At 41.8% G+C, this 21,160-nt stretch overlaps 1 protein-coding gene across 4 annotated transcripts; it reads left to right on the top strand.

The window, feature by feature from the left end:
• The first annotated feature begins 25 nt into the window (after nucleotides 1-25).
• On the top strand, nucleotides 26-21,094 carry PRPF4 (pre-mRNA processing factor 4). 4 transcript variants are annotated; one of them, XM_061163391.1, is made up of 14 exons: nucleotides 26-195; nucleotides 938-1,115; nucleotides 2,644-2,830; nucleotides 9,323-9,410; nucleotides 9,835-9,914; nucleotides 10,088-10,181; nucleotides 10,696-10,790; nucleotides 12,229-12,287; nucleotides 12,728-12,851; nucleotides 15,175-15,264; nucleotides 17,810-17,932; nucleotides 18,043-18,150; nucleotides 18,241-18,359; nucleotides 19,231-21,094. In XM_061163391.1, exons 1-14 carry the CDS (start codon nucleotides 169-171, stop codon nucleotides 19,422-19,424), a joined length of 1,566 nt encoding a protein of 521 aa, XP_061019374.1. In that variant the 5' UTR covers nucleotides 26-168; the 3' UTR covers nucleotides 19,425-21,094. The 4 variants fall into 4 exon arrangements, with proteins under 4 accessions (XP_061019374.1, XP_061019373.1, XP_061019372.1 ...); XM_061163390.1 differs by having other exon boundaries at nucleotides 935-1,115; XM_061163389.1 differs by having other exon boundaries at nucleotides 26-201.
• Nucleotides 21,095-21,160: the final 66 nt, after the last annotated feature.

The following is a 21,160-nucleotide window of genomic DNA, read 5'->3' as shown; positions in this document are numbered from 1 at the left end:
ACTCCCTCCTACTACGATTCCCATAATGCTCCACGCCGCCCAGGATGTGCGTCGGCCCTCGGACCACTTCCGGTCGGTGACGCAGTTCCGCTTTGCTGGGCGCGCGGTGGACGGTCTGAAACGTAGAGCACGGCTTTCGCTGGGGCTTCGCGGCCACGGGAGCCCAGCATGAGTTCCTCACGACCCTCCTCCACGGTACAGGTCTCATTCTGGCAGGGAGCGTTGAGGGGTGGGGGTCTTTGCGAAACAGGGCCGTTAGGGAACGGGCTACGGCGGTGGAGGGCCGAGGGGGAAGGCTGTGGTGTTTTCCCAGTTCTTGAGTGCTTTCATCTGTTTTAGCTCATTTTCACCTCTCACTACAGCCCCGAAATGTAAATATCTCTTCCGTCTGGTTCAGAAACGGAGCTCTGAAAGGGAGTAGAGTCTTGGCCAAGATTTATGGCACTTTGCGATGTAACGAGGCCTCCTAACTTAATATCTACTGCTTCATGTCCGAAACGTTTGAAATGTATGAACAGTAACTTTCTAACTTGTCCCACGTACCGTCGCGTTGGTTATTTCAGTTGTCCTTGAAATCCCCTGTGATGAGCAATAATTCTGGAAATTTCTTAAAAGCCAAGAAGAGATTGCACTTGCTGCAACTGTATGAAATAAACATGTTCGAGAGAAAACCTTTGACAGAAAAATCAGCACAAGAAATTGACTAGTTTTATCCATCTCTTCCTGTCTGCAAAACTTAAGTGATTAAGAGACTGGAACCACTCTCTCCTTCCACCCCCAGATCAAGGAGGACACATTTTAACTGGTGTCTGGTTTGTCCTTTGTGTGGGGGAAGAAATAGGTTTGAAGCTCTAAATAAGCTGCATTCTGCTGGGAAACCTATTCGATTGCTACGATTACGTTTTAGGTTAATTAATGTAGGTCTTTGTTTTAGCAGGCAACCAAAACTAAGGCACCAGATGACTTAGTGGCTCCTGTTGTGAAGAAACCACACATCTATTATGGAAGTTTGGAAGAGAAGGAGAGGGAGCGTCTGGCCAAAGGAGAATCTGGGCTTTTGGGAAAAGAAGGGCTCAAAGCAGGAATTGAAGCAGGAAACATTAACATAACCTCTGGTAAGATGCAAATTGTGAGTTCATCTTTACCTTTGGTGCTCAAATTTTCTGTAATGATTACCTGCCTCAACTTAAATATCATTAGTTTATGTCAAAAAACTTCAAATATCTGCCTACCTGCCTTGGTATTATCATCCAGAGAACCTTTTTCTTAAAACCTTTTATACAGTTTTTCTTCAGTGAATTATTAGTAATTTTACTAGGAATTTATTCAGTGTGCATTTGGATTCAGAGTGATTCCCTTTGTCTTCTGGAGATCTAGCGTAGTTCTGGCGTTAGCTTGGAGCTACTGTGTTTCCTAATATTCTCCTCTTTTTAGTTTTCAAACTGCTTTTCACCCGAAATGAAATTAGCACTTTTAAATTTTAAAGTGGTAGCCATCTTTATTTTGAAAGCAGTTAAACAATACAGAAATATATGAAGTAGAAAAACCTGTAGTCTTTAATTGGGGCTATATCATTTCAAGAACTTAATAAAGCTATAAAAATATATTTTTTTCCCATAAATGAAACCACGATAAATTGTTTTATAACCTGCATGTGTCATTCTGAATACGGTTAAAGGGGCTTTCCCGATGGCTCAGTGGGTAAAGAATTCACCTGCAATGCAGAAGACACAGGAGACAAGGTGGGTTTAATCACTGGGTGGGGAAGATCCCCTGGAAGAGGAAATGGCAACCTACTCGAGTATTTTCACATGTGTAAAATCCCATGGACAGAGGGGTCTGGTGGGCTATAGTCTACCAGGTCACAAAGAGTTGGAAACAAGTACACGAATAAGTATGCACACACTGTTGAGGGTATTTTTTCATGCCAGTAACTAGTAGTATACTATATTTTTAAAATAAAATCATTCATGTTTGTCATAAGAAATTCAGACAGTATGGAAGGGTATAAAAAGACTTCTCCGCAGATAGGACTTCAGTCACGTTTCTCATCGGCCCTCCCACACCTTTTCTGTCCACATGCACTTTTCATGAGTTTTAAACCTTTTATTTTAAAGATGACTGCATCACTACTGTTCTCACTTCGCATCCAAATGCTTGTTTTTTATGTGAGTTTTAAAACTAGCTACTAGATTAGCCAAAAAGCCTTATAGTTAAGGCTTATTATTTTCATGGTAATTATTTCCAGTTTATTGTTCCGTTTGTTAGTGTTCCTATACTGAGACTGTTTCAGAAAGTAACCTTGACAACTGTTAAAATAATGTTTCTATTTTTCCATGGATAGAAAGCCTAGTTAACTTGTTAAAAGTGCTCTATATTCTCATTGTCTCATGAAAGCTGTGTGTTTATGTAAGTGTAAGTTGCCAAATGAAACAAGATGACTTGAACCAGTTTCTGGCCTTTAAAACCTTATTTAGTTTTCTGTGTTTGGCATACTTTAATGAACTGAGAAACTGTAAAATTTCTAGTAGATTAGTTAAGTGTCCCTAGAGGCAAGCAGACTCCAGTTCTAAGAACTTATTTCTCTCTCCCTAATTCAAGAAGATTGGTGATTTATGCTGATATTTCCTGCTCTGTTTATAGGAGAAGTGTTTGAAATTGAAGAGCACATCAGTGAGAGACAGGCAGAAGTGTTAGCAGAGTTTGAGAGAAGGAAGCGAGCTCGGCAAATCAACGTTTCCACAGATGACTCAGAGGTCAAAGCTTGCCTTAGAGCTTTGGGGGAACCCATCACACTTTTTGGAGAAGGTCCTGCTGAAAGAAGAGAAAGGTACCCTTTCTAAGTACTTACTCTTTTTTTAATCACAGGGTTATAGTTCCAAATTTTAGTTGTTGTTCAGTCACTAAGTCATGTCCGACTCTGTGACCCCATGAACTTCCCTGTCCTTCACTGTTTCCCGGAGCTTGCTCAAACTCATGTCCATTGAGACGGTGATGCCATCCAACTGTCTCATCCTATCGTCCTCTTCTTCTCCTGCCCTCAGTCTTTCCCTGCATCAGGGTCTTTTCCAGTGAGTTGGCTCTTCACATCAGGTGGCCAAAGTATTGGAGCTTCAGTTTCAGCATCAGTCCTTCCAATGAATTTTCAGGGTTGATTTCCTTTAGGATTGACTGGTTGGATCTCCTTGCAGTCCAAGGGACTCTCAAGAGTCTTCTCCAAAAAAAAAAAAAAAAAAAAGAGTCTTCTCCAACCTCTCAGTTCAAAAGCATCAATTCTTCGGTAATCTGCCTTCTTTACAGCCCACATCCATACATGACTACTGGAAAAACCATAACCTTGACTTTATGGACCTTTTTTTCGGCAAAGTGATGTCTCTGCTTTTTAATACACTGTCTAGGTTTGTCATAGCTTTTCTTCCAAGGAGCAAGTGACTTCTAATTTCATGGCTGCAGTCACCATCCACATTGATTTTGAAGCCCACGAAAATGAAATGTGACATTTTGCACTTTTCCCTATCTATTTGCCATGAAGTGATTCAACCAAATGCCATGATGTTCATTTTTTGAATGTTGAGTTTAAGCCAGCTTTTTTCACTCTCTTTCACTTTCATCAAGAGGCTCTTTAGTCCCTCTTCACTTTCTGCCATTATTTAGTTGGTATTTGTAGCTAAAACTTTAATAGGATGTCTCACATAATGTTGACAGAATATCCTATTAAGTTGTATGAATATGGTTTAGTCCATAATCTAAGTCTTAGGCCAATTTATTCTCCTCTACTAATTTTTCTTTATAAACTGTGAAGATGTTAACATGTTCCCTCCCCTTCCTCTCCTTAGCGTGCAGTTTTGGGTAAAATTTGTCACTGAACTCTGAAAATTTAAACAGCAAACGTGTTTTTTGTCATTAACATAAAACATGATGGTAAGTGTTTTTTGGATGTTACTGAAAAGAGGTACTGTCCTCAGATAATGCTACTCTTGTGATTCTGAAGTTCCAAAATCTCTCAGTGACAGGCTAGTCGTGTGCAGTTACAAGGATGTGACCTGCCTGCCTCTTCAGGACTTGGGGCTCAACTATTTCTCACTTATTACATTTACCCTCTAAAGGCCCTTACCACTCTTCAACCCAGTGCAAACTGATTGACCAGTACCACACTGAAATGGCTGTTCATTAAGGTTATCAGCTCATCTTTACTAAGAATAGCCCTAGTACACTGCCACCTATTCCATCCTTCAAACACTCCCTTTCCTTGGCTCCCATAAAACCCAATCCTGGTTTTCCTCCTGTTTCTTTAGCTAATTCTTCTAAGCCTCGTTTTCCTCCCGCGTAACCTTTATAAACCACTGTTGTTTGTCCTTGTCCTACACCTGGTGGCTCAGACAGTAAAGCATGTGTCTGCAATGCTGGAGACCTGGGTTCGATCCCTGGGTCAGGAAGATCCCCTGGAGAAGGAAATGGCAACCCACTCCAGTACTCTTGCCTGGAAAATCCCATGGACAGAGGAGCCTGGTAGGCTACAGTCACAAAGAGTCGGACACGACTGAGCAATGCAACTTTACTTTACACCAACCATGAGGGATCAGGTCCATTCCCGTGGCATGGTTTATATGGAGTTTATATGGACTCCCATGGCATGGAGTCTAATGACTCCCGGGTCTCTGTAGCCTAGCTATTCTATAGTCTCAAATTTGACATCTCTAAGTTGGTTGTTGTTGTTGTTGGTCAATCACCAAGTCGTGTCCGGCTCTTTGCAACCCCAGGGACTGTAGCACACCAGGCCTCCCAGTACCTCACCATCTCCTGGAGTTTGCCCAAGTTCATGTCCGTTGAATTGATGATGTCATCCAACCATCTCATCCTCTGTTGCCCTCTTCTCCTGCTGTCTTCAGTCTTTCCCAGCATCTTCCAGTTAGTTGGCTGTTTTCATCAGGTGTCCAGAGTATGGAGCTTCAGCTTCAGCATCAGTCCTTCCAGTGAATATTCAGGTTTGATTTCCTTTCGGATTGACTGGTTGGATCTCCTTGCAGTCCAAGGGACTCTCAAGAGCCTTCTCCAGCAGCACAGTTTGAAAGCATCAGTTCTTCAGTGCTCTGCCTTCTTTATGGTCCACTTCTCACGTGCATGTGTGACTACTGGAAGCACCATAGCTGTGACTGTATAGACCTTTTTCAGCTAAGTGGTATCTCTGCTTTTTAATATACTGTCTGGGTTTATTATTGCTTTCCTTCCAAGAAGCAATCATCTTTAATTTTGTGGCTGCAGGCACCATCCGCAGTGATTTTCCCCATCCCAAGAAGAGGAAATTTGTCTCTGCTTCCACCTTTTCCTCTTCTATTTGCCATGAAGTGTTAAGACCAGAGGCCATCTAATTAGATTTTTTAATACTGAGTTTCAAGCTGACTTTTTCACTCTCTCTTTCACCCTCATCAGTAAGCTCTTTAGTTCCTCCTCGCTTTCTGCCATTAGAGTGGTATCATCTTCATATCTGAGGTTGTTGATATTTCTCCCAGCAATCTTGATTCCAGCTTGTGAGTCATCCAGCCTGGCAATTCCATGATGTACTCTACATATAAGTTAAATAAGCAGAATGACAGTATACAGCCTTGTCATACTTCTTTCTTAATTTTGAACCAGTCATTTATTCCATATAAGGTTCTAACTGTTGTTTTCTTGACCCGCATATAGGTTTCTCAGGTGACAGGTAAGATGGTCTGGTATTCACATCTCTTTAAGAGTTTTTCACAGTTGTGATTCACACAGTCAAAGGCTTTTGCATAGTCAGTGAAACAGAATTTTCTGGAATTCCTTTGCTTTCTCTGTGATCAGCGAATGTTGGCAATTTGGTCTCTGTTTCCTCTGCCTTTTCTAAATCCAGCTTGTACATCTGAAAGTTTCCATTCAGGTACTGCTGAAGCCTAGCTTACAGGATTTTGAGCACAACCTTACTAGCTTGGGAAGTGAGCGCAATTGTCTGGTAGTTTGAACGTTCTTTAGTATTGCCCTTCTTAGGAATTAGGATGAAGATTGACCTTTTTCAGTCCTGTGGCCACTACTGGGTTTTCCCAAATTTGCTGACATACTGAATGCAGCACTTTAATAGCATCATCTTTTAAGATTTCAAGTAGCTCAGCTGGAATTCCATCACCTCCGCTAGCTTTATTGGCAGCAGTGCTTCCGAAGGCCCTCATGATTTCACACTCCATGATGTTTGGCTCTTGGTGAGTGACCACACCATCATGGCTATCCAGATCATTAAGATCTTTTTTGTACAGTTCTTCTGTGTATTCTTGCCATCTCTTCGTGATCTTCTTCTGCTTCTATTAGGTTTTTACTGTTTCTGTCCATTATTGTGCCCATCTTTGCATGAAATGTTCCTTTGATATCTCCAGTTTTCTTGAAGAGATCTCTAGTCTTTCCCCTTCTATTTTCCTCTGTTTCTTCACATTAGTCATTGAAGACGGCCTTCGCTCTCCTTGCTATTCTCTGAAACTCTGCATTCGGTTGGGTATACCTTTCCCTTTTTCCCTTGCTTTTCACTTCTTTCCTCGGCTATTTGTAAGGCTTTGTCAGACAACCACTTTGCCTTCTTGCACTTCTTTTCCTTTGGGATGGTTTTTGTCAGTGCCCATGTACAGTATTATGAACCTCTGTCCATAGTTCTTCAACTCTGTTTACCCGATCTAATTCATTAAATCTATTTGTTACCTCCGCTGTATGATTATAGAGGTTTGATTTAGGTCGTATCTGGATGGCCTAGTGGTTTTCCCCGCTTTCTTTAGTTTAAGCCTGAATTTTGCTATAAGGAGCTGATGATCTGAGCCACAGTCAGCTCCAGGTCTTGTTTTTGCTGAGTGGATAGAGCTCCATTTTCGACTGCAAAGAATAAAATCAATCTGGCATTTGGTGATGTCCACATGTAAAGTTGTCCCTTGTGTTGTTGGGAAAAGGTGTTTACTATGACCAGTGTATTCTCTTGGCAGAATTCTGTTAGCCTTTGTCCTGCTTCATTTTGTACTCCAAGGCCAAACTTGCCTGTTACTCCAAGTATCTCTTGACTTGCTGCTTTTGCATTCCAGTCCCTTGTGATTAACAGGACATCTTTTTTTTGGTGTTGGTTCTAGAAGGTCTTATAGGTCTTCATAGAACTGGTTAGCTTCAACTTCTTCAGCATCATTGGTTGGGGCCTGAACTTGGATTACTATGATATTGAATGGTTTGCCTTGGAAACGAACCAAGGTTATTCTGTCATTTTTCAGATTGCACTCAAGTACTACATTTCAGACTCTCTCATTGGCTATGATGGCTACTCCATTTCTTCTAAGGGATTCTTGCCTTCAGTAGTAGATTTAATGGTCATTTGAATTAAATTTGCCCATTCCCATCCATTTTAGTTCACTGATTCCTAAGATGTTGATGTTTATTCTTGCCATCTCCTGCTCGACCACTTCCAATTTACCTTATTCATGGACCTATGTTAAATGAAATTAAAAGATGCTTACTCCTTGGAAAAAAAGTTACAACCAATCTAGACAGCATATTAAAAAGCAGAGGCATTACTTTGCCAACAAAGGTCCATCTAGTCAAGGCTGTGGTTTTTCCAGTAGTCATGTATGGATGTGAGAGTTAGTCTCTAAAGAAAGCTGAGCACCAAAGAATTGATGCTTTTGAACTGTGGTGTTGGAGAAGACTCTTGAGAGTCCCTTGGACTGCAAGGAGATCCAACCAGTCCATCCTAAAGGAAATCATTCCTGAATATTCATTGGAAGGACTGATGCTGAAGCTGAAACTCCAATCCTTTGGCCACCTGATGTGAAGAACTGACCCATTGGAAAAGATTCTGATGCTGGGAAAGATTGAAGGCAGGAGGAGAAGGGGACCACAGAGGTTGAGATGATTGGATGGCATCACTGACTCAATGGACATGAGTTTGAGTCAGCTCTGGGAGTTGGTGATGGACAAGGAAGCCTGGCATGGGTTAAGACTGAGTGACTGAACTGAAGTGAACTGACATTGAACTCATCTATTTTCCATCCTTTTCCTTTTCTCCTTGCAAATAATGCAACCATTCACACAGTTTTCAGTTAAAAACCTGTGTCACCTTCTATGTTACCCATCAGCAAAATCTTGTTTATTCTACTTCTGAAATGTACCTCCGGGATGTCCTCTTTTCTCTCCCTCCACTAGTTTCAAATTTAGACTATTGTAATAACCCCAGATGTGCTGTATTGTTTGTTTGCTTAAAATCCTACAGTGTCTCTTACTAAACTTAGAGTAAAAAACTCCTGACATGCTCTTCATCCTTACCTTGTACCACTCTTCCCCAGTTTACTAGACTCAGTAGCCGTAATGGTCCTCTTAGGATACCCAGGCTTTGTTTTTTCTGTCTTTCGACTTAATTTTCCTTTTTTTGTTCCCCTCTCTTGCCTTTTGTGTTATGATTTAGTTACTAAGTTGTGTCTGACTCTTGGGACCCTGTGGACTGTAGCCTGTCGGGCTCCTCTGTCCACAGATTTTCTAGGCAAGAATGCTGGAGCTCTTTCCTTTTAGAGCTTTTTAATTCTTTTGGTTTCAGCATAAATACCACCTCCTTAAAGAAGCCCTTCCTAACCTCTGATCCCTAGTAAAGTAAGCCCCAACATTATGCTCTATCATGGTATGTTACTTTGTTAATAGCCTTGCAAAGGATATAGTTTTACTGTTTGTGTCCCTTAGGTGAATGTCTTGAGTCTTCCCCGCCACTGTCTTATTCAGTCCATTAAGACTCAAGTGGGAGGATACCACAGTATACTGAGTGCCCTCCTTTGTTCTTCCCTCTTTAATCTCTTCTCCATACTTTTCCAGGAGTCTTTCTCCAGTGTGAGCCCTCCTCACCATGGCATTAGGAGTGCATTGTGACCTGGTGCCTCCTTCGATTTGCAGTCATTTCTCTCTCTCAGCCTTTCCCAGTACCCCATGCTCCAGCCGTACTGAACTGTTTTGATTCCAGGCTCAACATGCTTTTCTTGCCTCCAGACCTTCACATTTGTTGAACCCTCTGCCTTAGCTGTCCTTTCCGAACATTCTTGACCTAGTGACTTGGTTGATTGAGGTCTCAGTTTAGAGAGCATCTTCTCCATAAGGCCTTCGCTGATTCCCTCCAAATCTAGGTTGTTTACTCATGATTCCCCTTAGCACCCTGTGAAGTCAAGGGCTGTTTCTTAGTCATTTTTTGTACTTAACGTGTCAAGAGTATCCAACACACTGTGGCACAGAGTGAAGTAAAGTGAAGGTCTTACTTTACCTTATTTCAACCCTATTTAAATTCTGATCTTTTCTGTTACAGGTTAAGAAATATCCTCTCCGTGGTTGGTACTGATGCCTTAAAAAAGACCAAAAAAGATGATGAGAAATCAAAGAAGTCCAAAGAAGAGGTAAAATACGTCCTTGGCTTCATAGTGTAAGCATGCAGGAAACAAGGGGGCAGTTCTCTTGTTTTCTGTTCTCAGAGCTTTGCTTTGCCTCGGATGAGGGGCAGAGCAGGGGTTGGAGACTGCTGTTGAGGAATAGTTGTTGGCAGTTGTTTGTGGTTCCTTTGTAGATACAAACGGAGGTAAGTGAGTTTCCCATTTCAGGAAAGAAGCACACCATTCCTGGTTTTTCTTTTAAAAAGGAACCAGAAACCATCCAATAAGAACTCATAGAAAGAAACACAGCAGAAAGCTCATATCCCAGATTTCATCATATTATACTGAACTAATTCACCTTTCTTCTGGGCAGTTACAGTAGGGAATTGATAGCTATGAAAAAGGCAGGGATGCTTCAGGCTTGACATTTCTGCTCTTATTTAACTTTCAGTATCAGCAGACCTGGTACCATGAAGGACCAAACAGCCTGAAGATTGCTAGATTGTGGATTGCTAATTACTCACTGCCCAGGTAAGGAGAAATTTGAGGAGGAGGAAGAAGCATACTTCTTATTTCCTCTCAGGGACTGAGGATCTGCTTTATAATGACTGTGGTTGTTAGTTGAAATTGAGAGGTACAGAGACTTCTGTGGACCCTTGTTTCCAGCCTGTTTGCCCAGGGTAATGTTGTTTTCTGTGTTACAGGGCAATGAAACGCTTGGAAGAGGCCCGTCTCCATAAAGAGATTCCTGAGACAACTAGAACCTCCCAGATGCAAGAGCTGCACAAATCTCTCCGAGTAAGACGCTGTCAGCGATTGCCCAATGTCTTAAAGATTTCTGCAGTATTTATTAAATGTTCTACCTTGGCCCGCCTCTGGCAAATAAAGGCAGCTGTACATCATCTTCTTTGCTTGCACTGTTGCTGCTTGGGAGGATCCATCGGTTAAGGTGGCAGGGGACCTACTGTTCTTTGTACCAGGCAGAGGCCTATGGTTCCTGTGCTTTAATCCCTTTTAATATGTTAGACTGTGCTTTAGGTCTTGCCATGGCTTTCTGGTTTATCTTATCTGACAGAGAAGCTAGCAACACAGACTGCAGAGGACAGCATGGGGGCGTTCCAGAGAAGCCTTGACTCTTTTCATTCATTCATTCATTTGTAGAAGTGTCTCCTGACAAAAAAGGAGGGGTGGGGAATCTTAGGGTGGGTTAAAACTGAAAAGGGGTTTTTTTTTTTTTTTTCTTTTTATGGTGGAAAAGCCAAGAAAATCTTGGGTTAGCATTTAATGATTCCTTGTTTGTCTTTTTTTTAAGTCTTTGAATAATTTCTGCAGTCAGATTGGGGATGATCGGCCTATCTCCTACTGTCACTTTAGCCCCGATTCCAAAATGCTGGCCACGGCTTGTTGGTAAGTCCCATTTTACAGTGTTTTGTTTTGTTTTGTTTTGTTTTCCTTAAATGGGGTTCTGGGGGGAAGTCAACTTTTGTTTTAGAAGGCCATTGCTTGGCTTCCCTGGTGGCTTGGCTGGTAAAAAATCCGCCTGCATTGTGGGAAACCTGGGTTCAATCCCTGGGTTGGGAAGATCCCCTGGAGAAGAGAAAGACTACCCACTCCAGCATTGTGGCCTTGAGAATTCCATGGACTGTATAGTCCATGGGGTCGCAGAGTCGGACACGACTGAGCGACTTTCAAAAAAAAGGTGAAAAATAAATAGAAGGCCATTGCTATCCCATTTTCCTCTGCTGCTCATGATCACATCAAACTAGAGATGCTAATATGTACCCATTGTAGTTTATAATAGAGCTTTCAATTAGCATGTGTCAGTCATATTCTTGGCATTAGCATCATTTTGGAGCAGATATATTAATACAGGGAGTTTATGGACTAACTATACACACTTTGATAGAGCTTTTCTTTTTCAGTTATGTGACCTAAGCAAGATACTTCATCTCTGTAAGCTTCAGTTTCTTTATCTGTAAAGTAAAGCGAATTACCGTTTTTGTGTTTATTCTGTTTTCTTTTTGCCATCGCATATGCAAAAAACCTTTAAGATGTGAAAACTTTATTGTTTTGTTCTGTTCAGTTACTTAGTGTCCTTGTGGGACATTGTCATCTAGTGAGGGGCAATCTTCCTTACACTGTACACAGAAGCTACTTGACTAGGCAGAAATCGAGACTGCCATTCAGGAGAAAACCAAGGACCTACATAGATCCGTCCACCTCTTCAAGCCCCAGCTCTCTTTATTATAAAGTAGCGATGGCTCACTTCACTATGCAGCAGAAGCTGACACGACATTGTAAATCATCTCTACTCCATTTAAAAAGTTGATCACAGAAAATAAAGTGAATACACAAGTAAAGCGGAAATGATCGTTCCTGTCTTAGGGACCTCACAAGTCTGTTATAAGGATCATTTGAGATGTTAAAAAAGTAATTTGTTGGAATTTTTCAAAATAAAGCAGTTTTTTTTAATTACTTTGTAAGTAGTAATATGCTTTTTTTAATTACTTTGTAAGTAGTAATATGCTATTCATATTTAAGGAGATAATATCATTATTAATATTACAGTTAGATAGTTTAATTTGTCCTACTTTCCCTAGAAATTGGTCCAAAAGTTAAGAGCAGCTTGTGCTGTAATATTTATAGTCCAGTAGAGGCCTTTGTTTGCATCAGACCTGGCTGTAGCTTTCCTACATACCCTTCAAATGATAAGCCTTTTCTTTTTTTGTCTGCCACTGTAACGGTTTTGGGGGGTAAGAAGAAGTTGTCCTTTAGTAATGTTACCAAGATACCTTTTCCTTCCCAGACCAACCCTGGCTGAGATGCTTTCCTTTGTATTTGATAGGAGTGGGCTTTGCAAGCTCTGGTCTGTTCCAGATTGCAACCTCCTTCACACCCTTCGAGGTGGGTCATACTCTTACCTAAATCTTGGTCTTTTTCCCAATTCGAACTCTGTCTCTTCAAGCTCTATCAGACACTCAAACCCAGTAGACACATGATTAATTCTTGATATGATCTGACTTGGTTTGGTTTTCTTTGACTGCAAGGCTGAATGATAATGACGTTATATGCATATTTCTCTCTCATGTCCAGCCCCAGTCTGGCATTTACAATCTCTAAAGCAAGAAACATTTTTGGTGTGTTTAGCTTTTTTTTTTAATGTAATTTATACATTAGTTTAAATTTTAAAAGTTCAATTTTTTACTAGTTGAATAACTACTTTAATACTTTATAGGTTCACTTTTTCTGAACTGTGCGTATATAATATTCCTCATTCTGTATATTTACACTTAAGTTATAACGGAACAGCGGCCCTTTAATTTCCATCTTTTACACTCCTTCAGGCCATAACACAAACGTGGGAGCGATCGTATTCCACCCCAAATCCACGGTCTCCTTGGACCAAAAAGACGTCAATCTGGCCTCTTGTGCTGCTGACGGTTCTGTGAAGCTGTGGAGCCTTGACAGGTGAATATTTCCTGCTCTGTCCACACGGCCGTCAACACAGTAAATAGTTGATGGGTTGGCCCTAGGGACCTAGAACTCTGTACCTCGGTTTTTGCCTCTACTATAGTGACCACTTTTTCCTGGCTCCAGGTAACGATCCCTTATACCTGCCATGCAATAGATTGACTGAAAATAATACTCCAGACAGCACACTGGTTCTTAGCAAACAGCCACAGGGGAGGGAAAGGTTATGGCTAGCAGTATTGCCAGGGAAGTGATGTCTCCTCCCAACATCGTCATCCTTTACCTAAACCATATTTTCTAATTACAACAGGTTTGTTCGTCTGTTTTAGTGTGTTTGTGATTATTGTTTGCCCAGAAATAGTTAGAAGTACCTTGTTGCCTAAAAGACTTCTGAATTCAGTTGCTTAGTTTTCCTTCCTTGGGAAAGCACATGAAGCTTTTGTTCTAGGATTTTGTGAGGAGCTAATTAGTGTCTCCACTCTGCTAGACAGGATCTCACCTGTGAGCACAGCAAGTTTTAATTGGCTTTGGTGATACCTAGCAATATTTGTTCCCCTAGGGCTTTGATTAGTTCTGTGTATGCACATTAACAGTGTTCCCTTTTTAATTGCCCTCTTTAGGGTTTGTGTTTATTTCCTTTCACTGGTGTTTCAGATCTTCTTTCCGCTGTTGCTGGTAGTAGAATTTAATGGCCACTGAAAAGAAATTAAGCCTCTGTTTAGGAGTTCTTCTTTCATGTGGATCCTTGAACAAGCTGAAGTTTGAAATGAAATTATCTATAATCCACTTGGACCAGAACTGTTTGATAGCGCCCTGCATCTCTATCAAAGTATGTTTCTTTCTAGAATCTCAGCAGTCCTTTGATTCAGAGAAATTATTTTGCTTGTTAGGTTGAAGTATCTTTTATTTTTTTCTTAATCTTAAGTGGTATAGAATTAAGAGTTTGTTGACATAGTGAACTGAAATAGAAGGACAGTGTTTATTGAAGTGCTGTGGCATCTGCTTCTGGTTCATTGACTACACTGAAACCTTTGACTGTATGAATCATAACAAATTGTGGAAAATTCTGAAAGAGATGGGAATACCAGACCACTTGACCTGCCTCCTGTGAAACTTGTATGCAGGTCAAGAAGCAACAGTTAGAACCGGACATGGAGCAACAGACTTCTCAAAATTTTCAAAGGAGTACGTCAAGGCTGTATATTGTCACCCTGCTTATTTGACTTACATGCAGAGTACATCATGAGAAATGCTGGGCTGGGTGAAGCACAAGCCAGAATCAAGATTGCAGGAAGAAATATCAATAACCTCAGCTATGCCGATGACACCACCCCTATGGGAGAAAGCAAAGAGGAACTAAAGAGCCTCTTGATGAAAAGTGAAAGAAGAGAGTGAAAGAACTGGCTTAAAATTCACATTCAAAAAACTAAGATCATGGCATCCAGTCCCATCACTTCATGGCAAATAGATGGGGAAACAATGAAAACAGTGACAGACTTTATTTTCTTGGCCTCCAAAATCACTGTAGATGTCGACTGCAACCTTGAAATTAAAAGACACTTGCCTCTTGCAAGAAAAGCAATAACAAACCTAGATAGCATACTAAAAAGCAGAGGCATTACTTTGCTAACAGAGGTCCATATAATCAAAGCTATGGTTTTTCCCGTAGTCATTTATGGATGTGATATTTGGACCATAAAGAATGCTGAGCACCAAAGAATTGATGCTTTTGAACTGTGATGTTGGAGAAGACTCTTGAGAGTCCCTTGAACTGCAAGGAGATCAAATCAGTCAATCCTAAAGGATATCAACCCTGAATATCCAGTGGAAGGACTGATGCTGAAGCTGAAACTCCAATCCTTTGGCCACCTGATGAGATGAACTGACTTATTGGAAAATACCCTGATGCTGCGAAAGATTGAAAGCAGGATGAGAAGGGGACAACAGAGGACGAGATGGCTGGGTGCCATCACTGACTCAGTGGACATGAGTCTGAGCCAGCTCCGGGAGATGGTGAAGGGCAGGGAGGCCTGGCACGCTGCGGTCCACGGGGTCGCAAAGAGTAGCACACAGCTGAGCCACTGAACAGCAAAGAGCGGGCAGTTCCCCTGTGGACACGTGTGACAGCCCTGAAGCTTCTATAACCTTGGGGAGTGGTGAGGTTACTGTTGGCCCTGACATTTTAACAGATGACAGGCACAGTTTGGCCTGTCAGCCCGTGCAGAATGAGTGCCTGTGTGCTCAACAGTTAGGAAAAGAATTCAGTGAATATTTGCACGACTGTAAAATAGTTTACTCACAATATTTGGTTCCTTTTCAGTGATGAACCGGTGGCAGATATTGAAGGCCACACAGTGCGTGTGGCCCGTGTAATGTGGCATCCATCAGGACGCTTCTTAGGTACCACTTGGTAAGCCATCCTCTTTATTCGTCCATACAGGCCTGGGGCACCTTGTTAACCCTTTATGGATAACTGCCAAGGAAATTTTTAGAGTAGAGATCTTCAGGTAATATTTTCTTGGAATGCAATGAACCAGAATCAAAAAAGACTATATGGTACAGTTAAGGCTAAGTGTATTTGGCTTTAAATAGCAGTTAATCTGAAATTTCGGTCACTAATTGCCAGAAAGCTAGAGTTTTTCCCCGTTCTCTTTCTTGGCCAATACTAGAAGTGCATTTTTTGGTGGAGGGGGTCGGCAGAGTGGGTTATACGTTGTATTATAACTTCACTGCTTATAGATCAGTCTCTTTCATTGATTCTATAAATTCAGTGAGGCCAGAATCTATTAAGGAAGTTTTTGAGTTACCGTTTACATGCCGTGAAATGGATTTAAGTGTATAATTTAGTCAGTCTTGACAAATGCATACATTCACATGACCCACATCCCTGTTGTTGGAGGTCCAAGGGAACAAAAAGTGCCCACCAAACTGAGAAGTCATCTTTTTTTTTTTTTAAATTTTGGTTGCACTGCATCTTCGTTGCTGCTTGTGGGCTTTCTCTAGTTGTGATGAACGGGAGCTGCTTTTGTTGCAGTGCACGTGCTTCTCATCGCAGTGGCTGCTCGTTGCTGACTAAGCTCAGCCTCTAGGCACGCAGGCCTCAGGAGTTGTGGCACATGGGTGGCCCACGTCATGTGGAATCATCCCGGACCAGGGATTGAACCCACCTGCATTGGCAGGTGGATTCTCATCCACCATACCACGAGGGATGTCCCTGAGAAGCATTTTGAGATGAGTAATCAAGGTGGACAACTCCATCCATATAACCAGTGGACCAGTTTATTATAGGGTCACTTACAGGGTGGGATCTGGCAGTCAGCAGTCCTGAAGCATTCACAGCTACACTGAACCTTTATGAAGCCGTTGTGGCAATTTTATAGTTAACCTAGAGTATGGGGGTCTGTGCTTGGAAGTAGGAAGTACATTCCTAAGTCAAGATTTATGAATGGGTAACCAGTAGGTGCTGGGAATACATCAGCAAAGATCTTCATTGTTTGACGACTAACAGAGCATGGAGGTTTCCTGGTCCTAATGGTTGTTAAACAATATCTATTAACTATTAATAAAAACCCTTGACAATAGAAAAGTGATTTACCACACAGTACAGTTCTGGGTGGGGTCAGCAGGAGGACAGGAAGAACTGTATGGGCCCAAGATGGCATCATTTGTGCTCACAGCCATGCACTTGTTGATAGAACAGTTGCATCACCCCAGAAAGTTCCCCCATGCCTTTCCCAGCCAACTCCCCTTTCCAAAACAACCCCTGCCCTGATTTCTGCCACCATAAATTAAGTCTATCTATTCATACCTTATAAACTCATTTGTGTCTGGATTCTTTTACTCAGCACAACATTTTTAAGATTCATTCTTGTCGTTGCATGTATCAGTAGTTCCTTTTTATTGCTGAGAAGTATTCAGTTGCATAACTGCCAGATTATCCCTTCTCCCACTGGTGGACACTTGGGCTGTTTCCAGCTCTTGGCTGATAAGAATAAAGCTGCTATACATACTCTCGTCTAGTACTTCTGTGGACATATTTGTCTTTCCTTTCTCTTGAATAAATAATACCTTAGAATGCAATTGCAAGGTTATAGGGTAGACGTATATTTAACTTTTAAAATTTGGAAGTGGTTTTCCGTAGTGTTGGTATCATTATGCATTCCCAGCATTCTAGTGTTATGTTTTGTTTTTTTTTTTAACATCCTTGCAACATTTGGCATTGCCCGTCTCATCATTTTGCCCAGTCTTGCAAGTGTGTAGTGAAATCTCATGGTTTCAGTTTTTTTATTACTCTGATGACTCTTGGTATTGAGTCATATGCTTATTGACCCTTTGTGTATTTTCTTTTGTCCAGTGTTCAGGTGCTTCACCCATTTTTTAATTGAGGATTTTTTGTTTTATATTTATTTCCATATGAATTACAGTTTTCTCATCATTTATTGAGATTTTCACTACTGAAATTGCTTTGGTGGCCTCATTGAAAATCATTTAACCATGTATATGTGGGCCTATTTGTATACTGTCTATTGTGTTATATTCTGTTGATCTATTTGTGATTGATTATATCCCCAGCATTCAATTTAAGACCCAGTAAATGCTCAGTGAATGGAAGGACATAACAGTGAAATTGGGGAAGAAAGTAGGCAACAGAGTCTTTGTTCTGGACCATTCTAAGGGAATTCTGTTTTTTAAAATAGCCACTGAAGTAGTTTTTTAGGCATAGGCAGTCCATAGTTTCCCATTTAGCACCCAAGACAGATATGCTTAGTTGTGGAGACATTATTTATGCCAGAAAAGAATTTGTTAATATGGTTGTATGAGTAGTTTCAGAAATATAACTTGAGCTACAACTGTTGACAGCACTTGGTACATTGAAGCACTTTGTACACTTGTAATTTATAGCACTTTGTACACTTTGAGTATCTGCTGGTTAATTGTTAGCTTGACTTTTTAAGCTATGACCGATCATGGCGCTTATGGGATTTGGAAGCTCAAGAGGAGATCCTGCATCAGGAGGGCCACAGCATGGGTGTGTATGACATTGCCTTCCATCAAGATGGCTCTTTGGCTGGCACTGGGTAAGGCTTCTTCCACATAGCCGGGGCAGCTCAGTTGTCTCACCTCTGACATCTGCCTGCTTCCACAGAGAACTGGGTTCAAAATACTCATTCATGAATTGTTTTATCAGGGGACTGGATGCATTTGGTCGAGTTTGGGACCTGCGCACAGGACGTTGTATCATGTTCCTAGAAGGTCACCTAAAGGAAATATATGGAATAAACTTCTCCCCCAATGGGTAAATAAGCTCACTGAACGAGGGGTGGACAGGGTTATTGGTCAGCAGGTACTCTGTGTTTCTGACTTCATCACTATGTCTGACCCACAGCTACCACATTGCAACTGGCAGTGGTGACAACACCTGCAAAGTGTGGGACCTTCGACAGCGACGTTGTGTCTATACCATCCCTGCCCATCAGAACTTAGTGACGGGCGTCAAGTTTGAGCGTGAGTCTTCCTTCTGTTGTAAGCCTAACTAGACAGACAGATTGCATTTGCGTGAAATGCAGGCCAGGGGTTAGCTTAACTTGGAAGGGGAACATGAGAGAATTTGGACCCTGTTGAAGGAACAAATGATAATTTCCTTCCCTCAACCACCCTTTCAGACAGAGCTGACTGCATACTTCTTGTTGCTAGGAAGTAAAGAAGACTTTTCTGCATGTTTTGCTTTCCATGGAAGGTCCAAGCACTTAATTCTTAATATTATTCTGAATAGGTAGTCTCAGGGAAAGAGCCAAAAGACCTTAATAATGTTATTTGTTTCCCTAAGTCTGTAGTTGTTGCCTTTTTTTTAGAGGACTAGTAGAAATGCAGATTGGAGTGTTGGCATTTTGTGAATGCCAAAATACCATCTTTTTGAAAATAGCATGTTATAGTGGATTTGAGGACTTCCCAGGTAGCACAGCGGTAAAGAATCCACCTGCCAGTGCACGAGATGCTAGCGACGCGGGTTTGATCCCTGGGTCGGGAAGATCCCCTGGAGGAGGAAATGGCAACCCACTCCAGTCTTCTTGATTGCTTTAGGTTTTTTTTTTCCCCCTCATGTGGCATGTGGGATCTTAGTTTCCCAACCAGGGGTCAAACCCATGCCGTCTGCAATGGAGGCATGGAGTCTTAACCACTGGACCGCCAGGGAAGTAACCCACTCTAATGTTCTTGCCTGGAAAATTCCACGGACAGAGGAGCCTGACAGGCTACAGTCTATGGGGTCACAAAGAGTCAGCCACGACTGAGCACACACCCCGCAGATTTGGGTTCTTTTTTCTTACACTGTTTTGAATATTTCAATTCCTGAAGTAGTTCCTCTTCTCTTTTGTAGCTATCCATGGGAATTTCTTGCTCACTGGTGCCTATGATAACACAGCCAAGATCTGGACTCACCCAGGCTGGTCCCCTCTGAAGACTCTGGCCGGCCACGAAGGCAAAGTGATGGGCCTAGACATTTCTTCCGATGGGCAGCTCATAGCCACTTGCTCCTATGACAGGACCTTCAAGCTCTGGATGGCTGAATAGGCAGGACCATGGAAGAAGGACTCAAGCCTCACTCTCCCTTTGGAGCCATTTTCAAAAGAAAGGAATTGATGTGTTTTGTTCTATCATGTGTTTTGCCAGTTACCATGTATATAAATCCTCAAAAGAATTGAATTTCTGTCTCAGCTCCCACTTCAGGCAAGCAGCCCAATCCCTGGGTGTTGGTCAACTCGTTCCATGGTCGGAAAACTTTAGTTTTCATCTTCAGGCCCCTCCATGAACTTTGTAGAGGTTGTTTTTATTAATCTTTCATTTGAATGCCCTCCTGCTTCCCTCAGAGCACTCAGGACTTCGACTTCTTGAAACCTGGCTTTCCACTGCCTGGTACATGTTTCAGGACTCCGTGGGGCCCAGAGAGCAGGCTGGCTGTGCTGTGTGCAGGAGGCCCTCGGGCAGAGAGGCGCAGCTCACGGCGCCGGCTGAACAGCTCCTGCCAGAGCGAGGGCCCTCGGAGCTGGCGGCGGGGACGCAGAGCGCAGCTGTGTCCCGCGTTAGGCAGCAAAGGTTTTACCTCATCCTGTTGAGTTCACTTGGAACGCTAACTGCATCGGGAAGTTCAGAACTGAGCATCTGCCTCTTCAGAAGATGTCTTCCATTTTGCTTTGAAGTTTGGCATCCTTTGTGTTACCCAAAGCTAGGCCATTGTGTCAAGATTCAATGAAATTTTTAGAAAGCAAACATGATGTCTCTATTGTGCAAGTTCTTTTCTGTTGGTTATTTACATGTACCCTTCATGTGGAGATAACTCTGGGAAAAGGAATCCCTAATGGGTATTCCTAAACATAAACTTTTTCTTTATTACACACTTGCTACAGAGTAAAATCCTATTTAAAAAACTGTCCTTTAAAGAATTATTTTGTATAGTGAAGCATTTCCTGAGTCCCAGCCATTGGTCCACAGAGATCCCTTTTTTTTAAGTTCGGGATATAACAAGTGACCTCAAGTATGGCTTATTCTAATTCCATCTCCTTAGTAAGCATTCTGTCAGTCATTTTTTTAAAAATAGAGGACTGTTGCATTATAGGCCAGACTACCAGTGAACTATATCTGGACCCTATAATTCTTATTCACTGACCATGCAGCAGTTTTCTTCTCTTTCCACCCCGGATATACAACCACTGAACACTGAATTCACACAGATTCACACAAAAATAGAATTGGCAAGGATTGTGTATAGAGAATTCAGAAGGGCTAATATGATGGCTTCTTGGACATTCAAAACACTTGTCCTTTGCTTCCCAAGGAGGCTTGACAGTTACTCTTGTACAAACTATGAATGAGTGACTTGTAGCTAAATAGACTTTTTAGTCTGATTTCAGTTACAACCAAGTGGTTGCGCATCCTGTGTACCTCTGGAGCTTCTGGATTATCAGCTCTGCCTTCCGCTGGGCTCTTCACTCTTTTCACTGTTTAACAGGCTCTATTTCCTCCGTAGTGGTGGTGGTGCAAAGTTGTGTCCGACTCTTGGAACCCCATGGACTAGTCCACCAGGCTCTTCTGTCCATGAGATTCTCCTGGCAAGAATACTGGAGTGGGCTACCATTTCCTCCATAGTTTAGCCATGAAAAAACTGTTTTTTTTCGTAACTACCTTCATAGTGTGTTGAAAGTAATAATGAACCTTAGTATATTAGCATGCAATCTTTAAATAACAGTGTGTTCAAGATTTTCTCAAAATGAAGTTTTACTATCATTCAAACTTGTCTTCTTTTTTGGTGG

The sequence above is a fragment of the Dama dama genome, chromosome 16 (genome assembly GCF_033118175.1).
Source record: "Dama dama isolate Ldn47 chromosome 16, ASM3311817v1, whole genome shotgun sequence".
Taxonomy (NCBI): Eukaryota; Metazoa; Chordata; class Mammalia; order Artiodactyla; family Cervidae; genus Dama; species Dama dama.
Note: the sequence above shows the minus strand (reverse complement) of the source record. Positions and strands in the feature narration are given on the sequence as shown.

What these genes read in the sequence shown, in the direction of transcription:
- PRPF4 (XM_061163389.1), top strand. Translation starts at nt 169, where the DNA reads ATGAGTTCCTCACGACCCTCCTCCACGGTACAG. An exon ending in GACCCTCCTCCACGGTACAG is followed by an intron (nt 202 to 937) that starts GTCTCATTCTGG and finishes TTGTTTTAGCAG; the next exon opens with GCAACCAAAACTAAGGCACC. An exon ending in AAGCTGTGGAGCCTTGACAG is followed by an intron (nt 12,852 to 15,174) that starts GTGAATATTTCC and finishes GTTCCTTTTCAG; the next exon opens with TGATGAACCGGTGGCAGATA.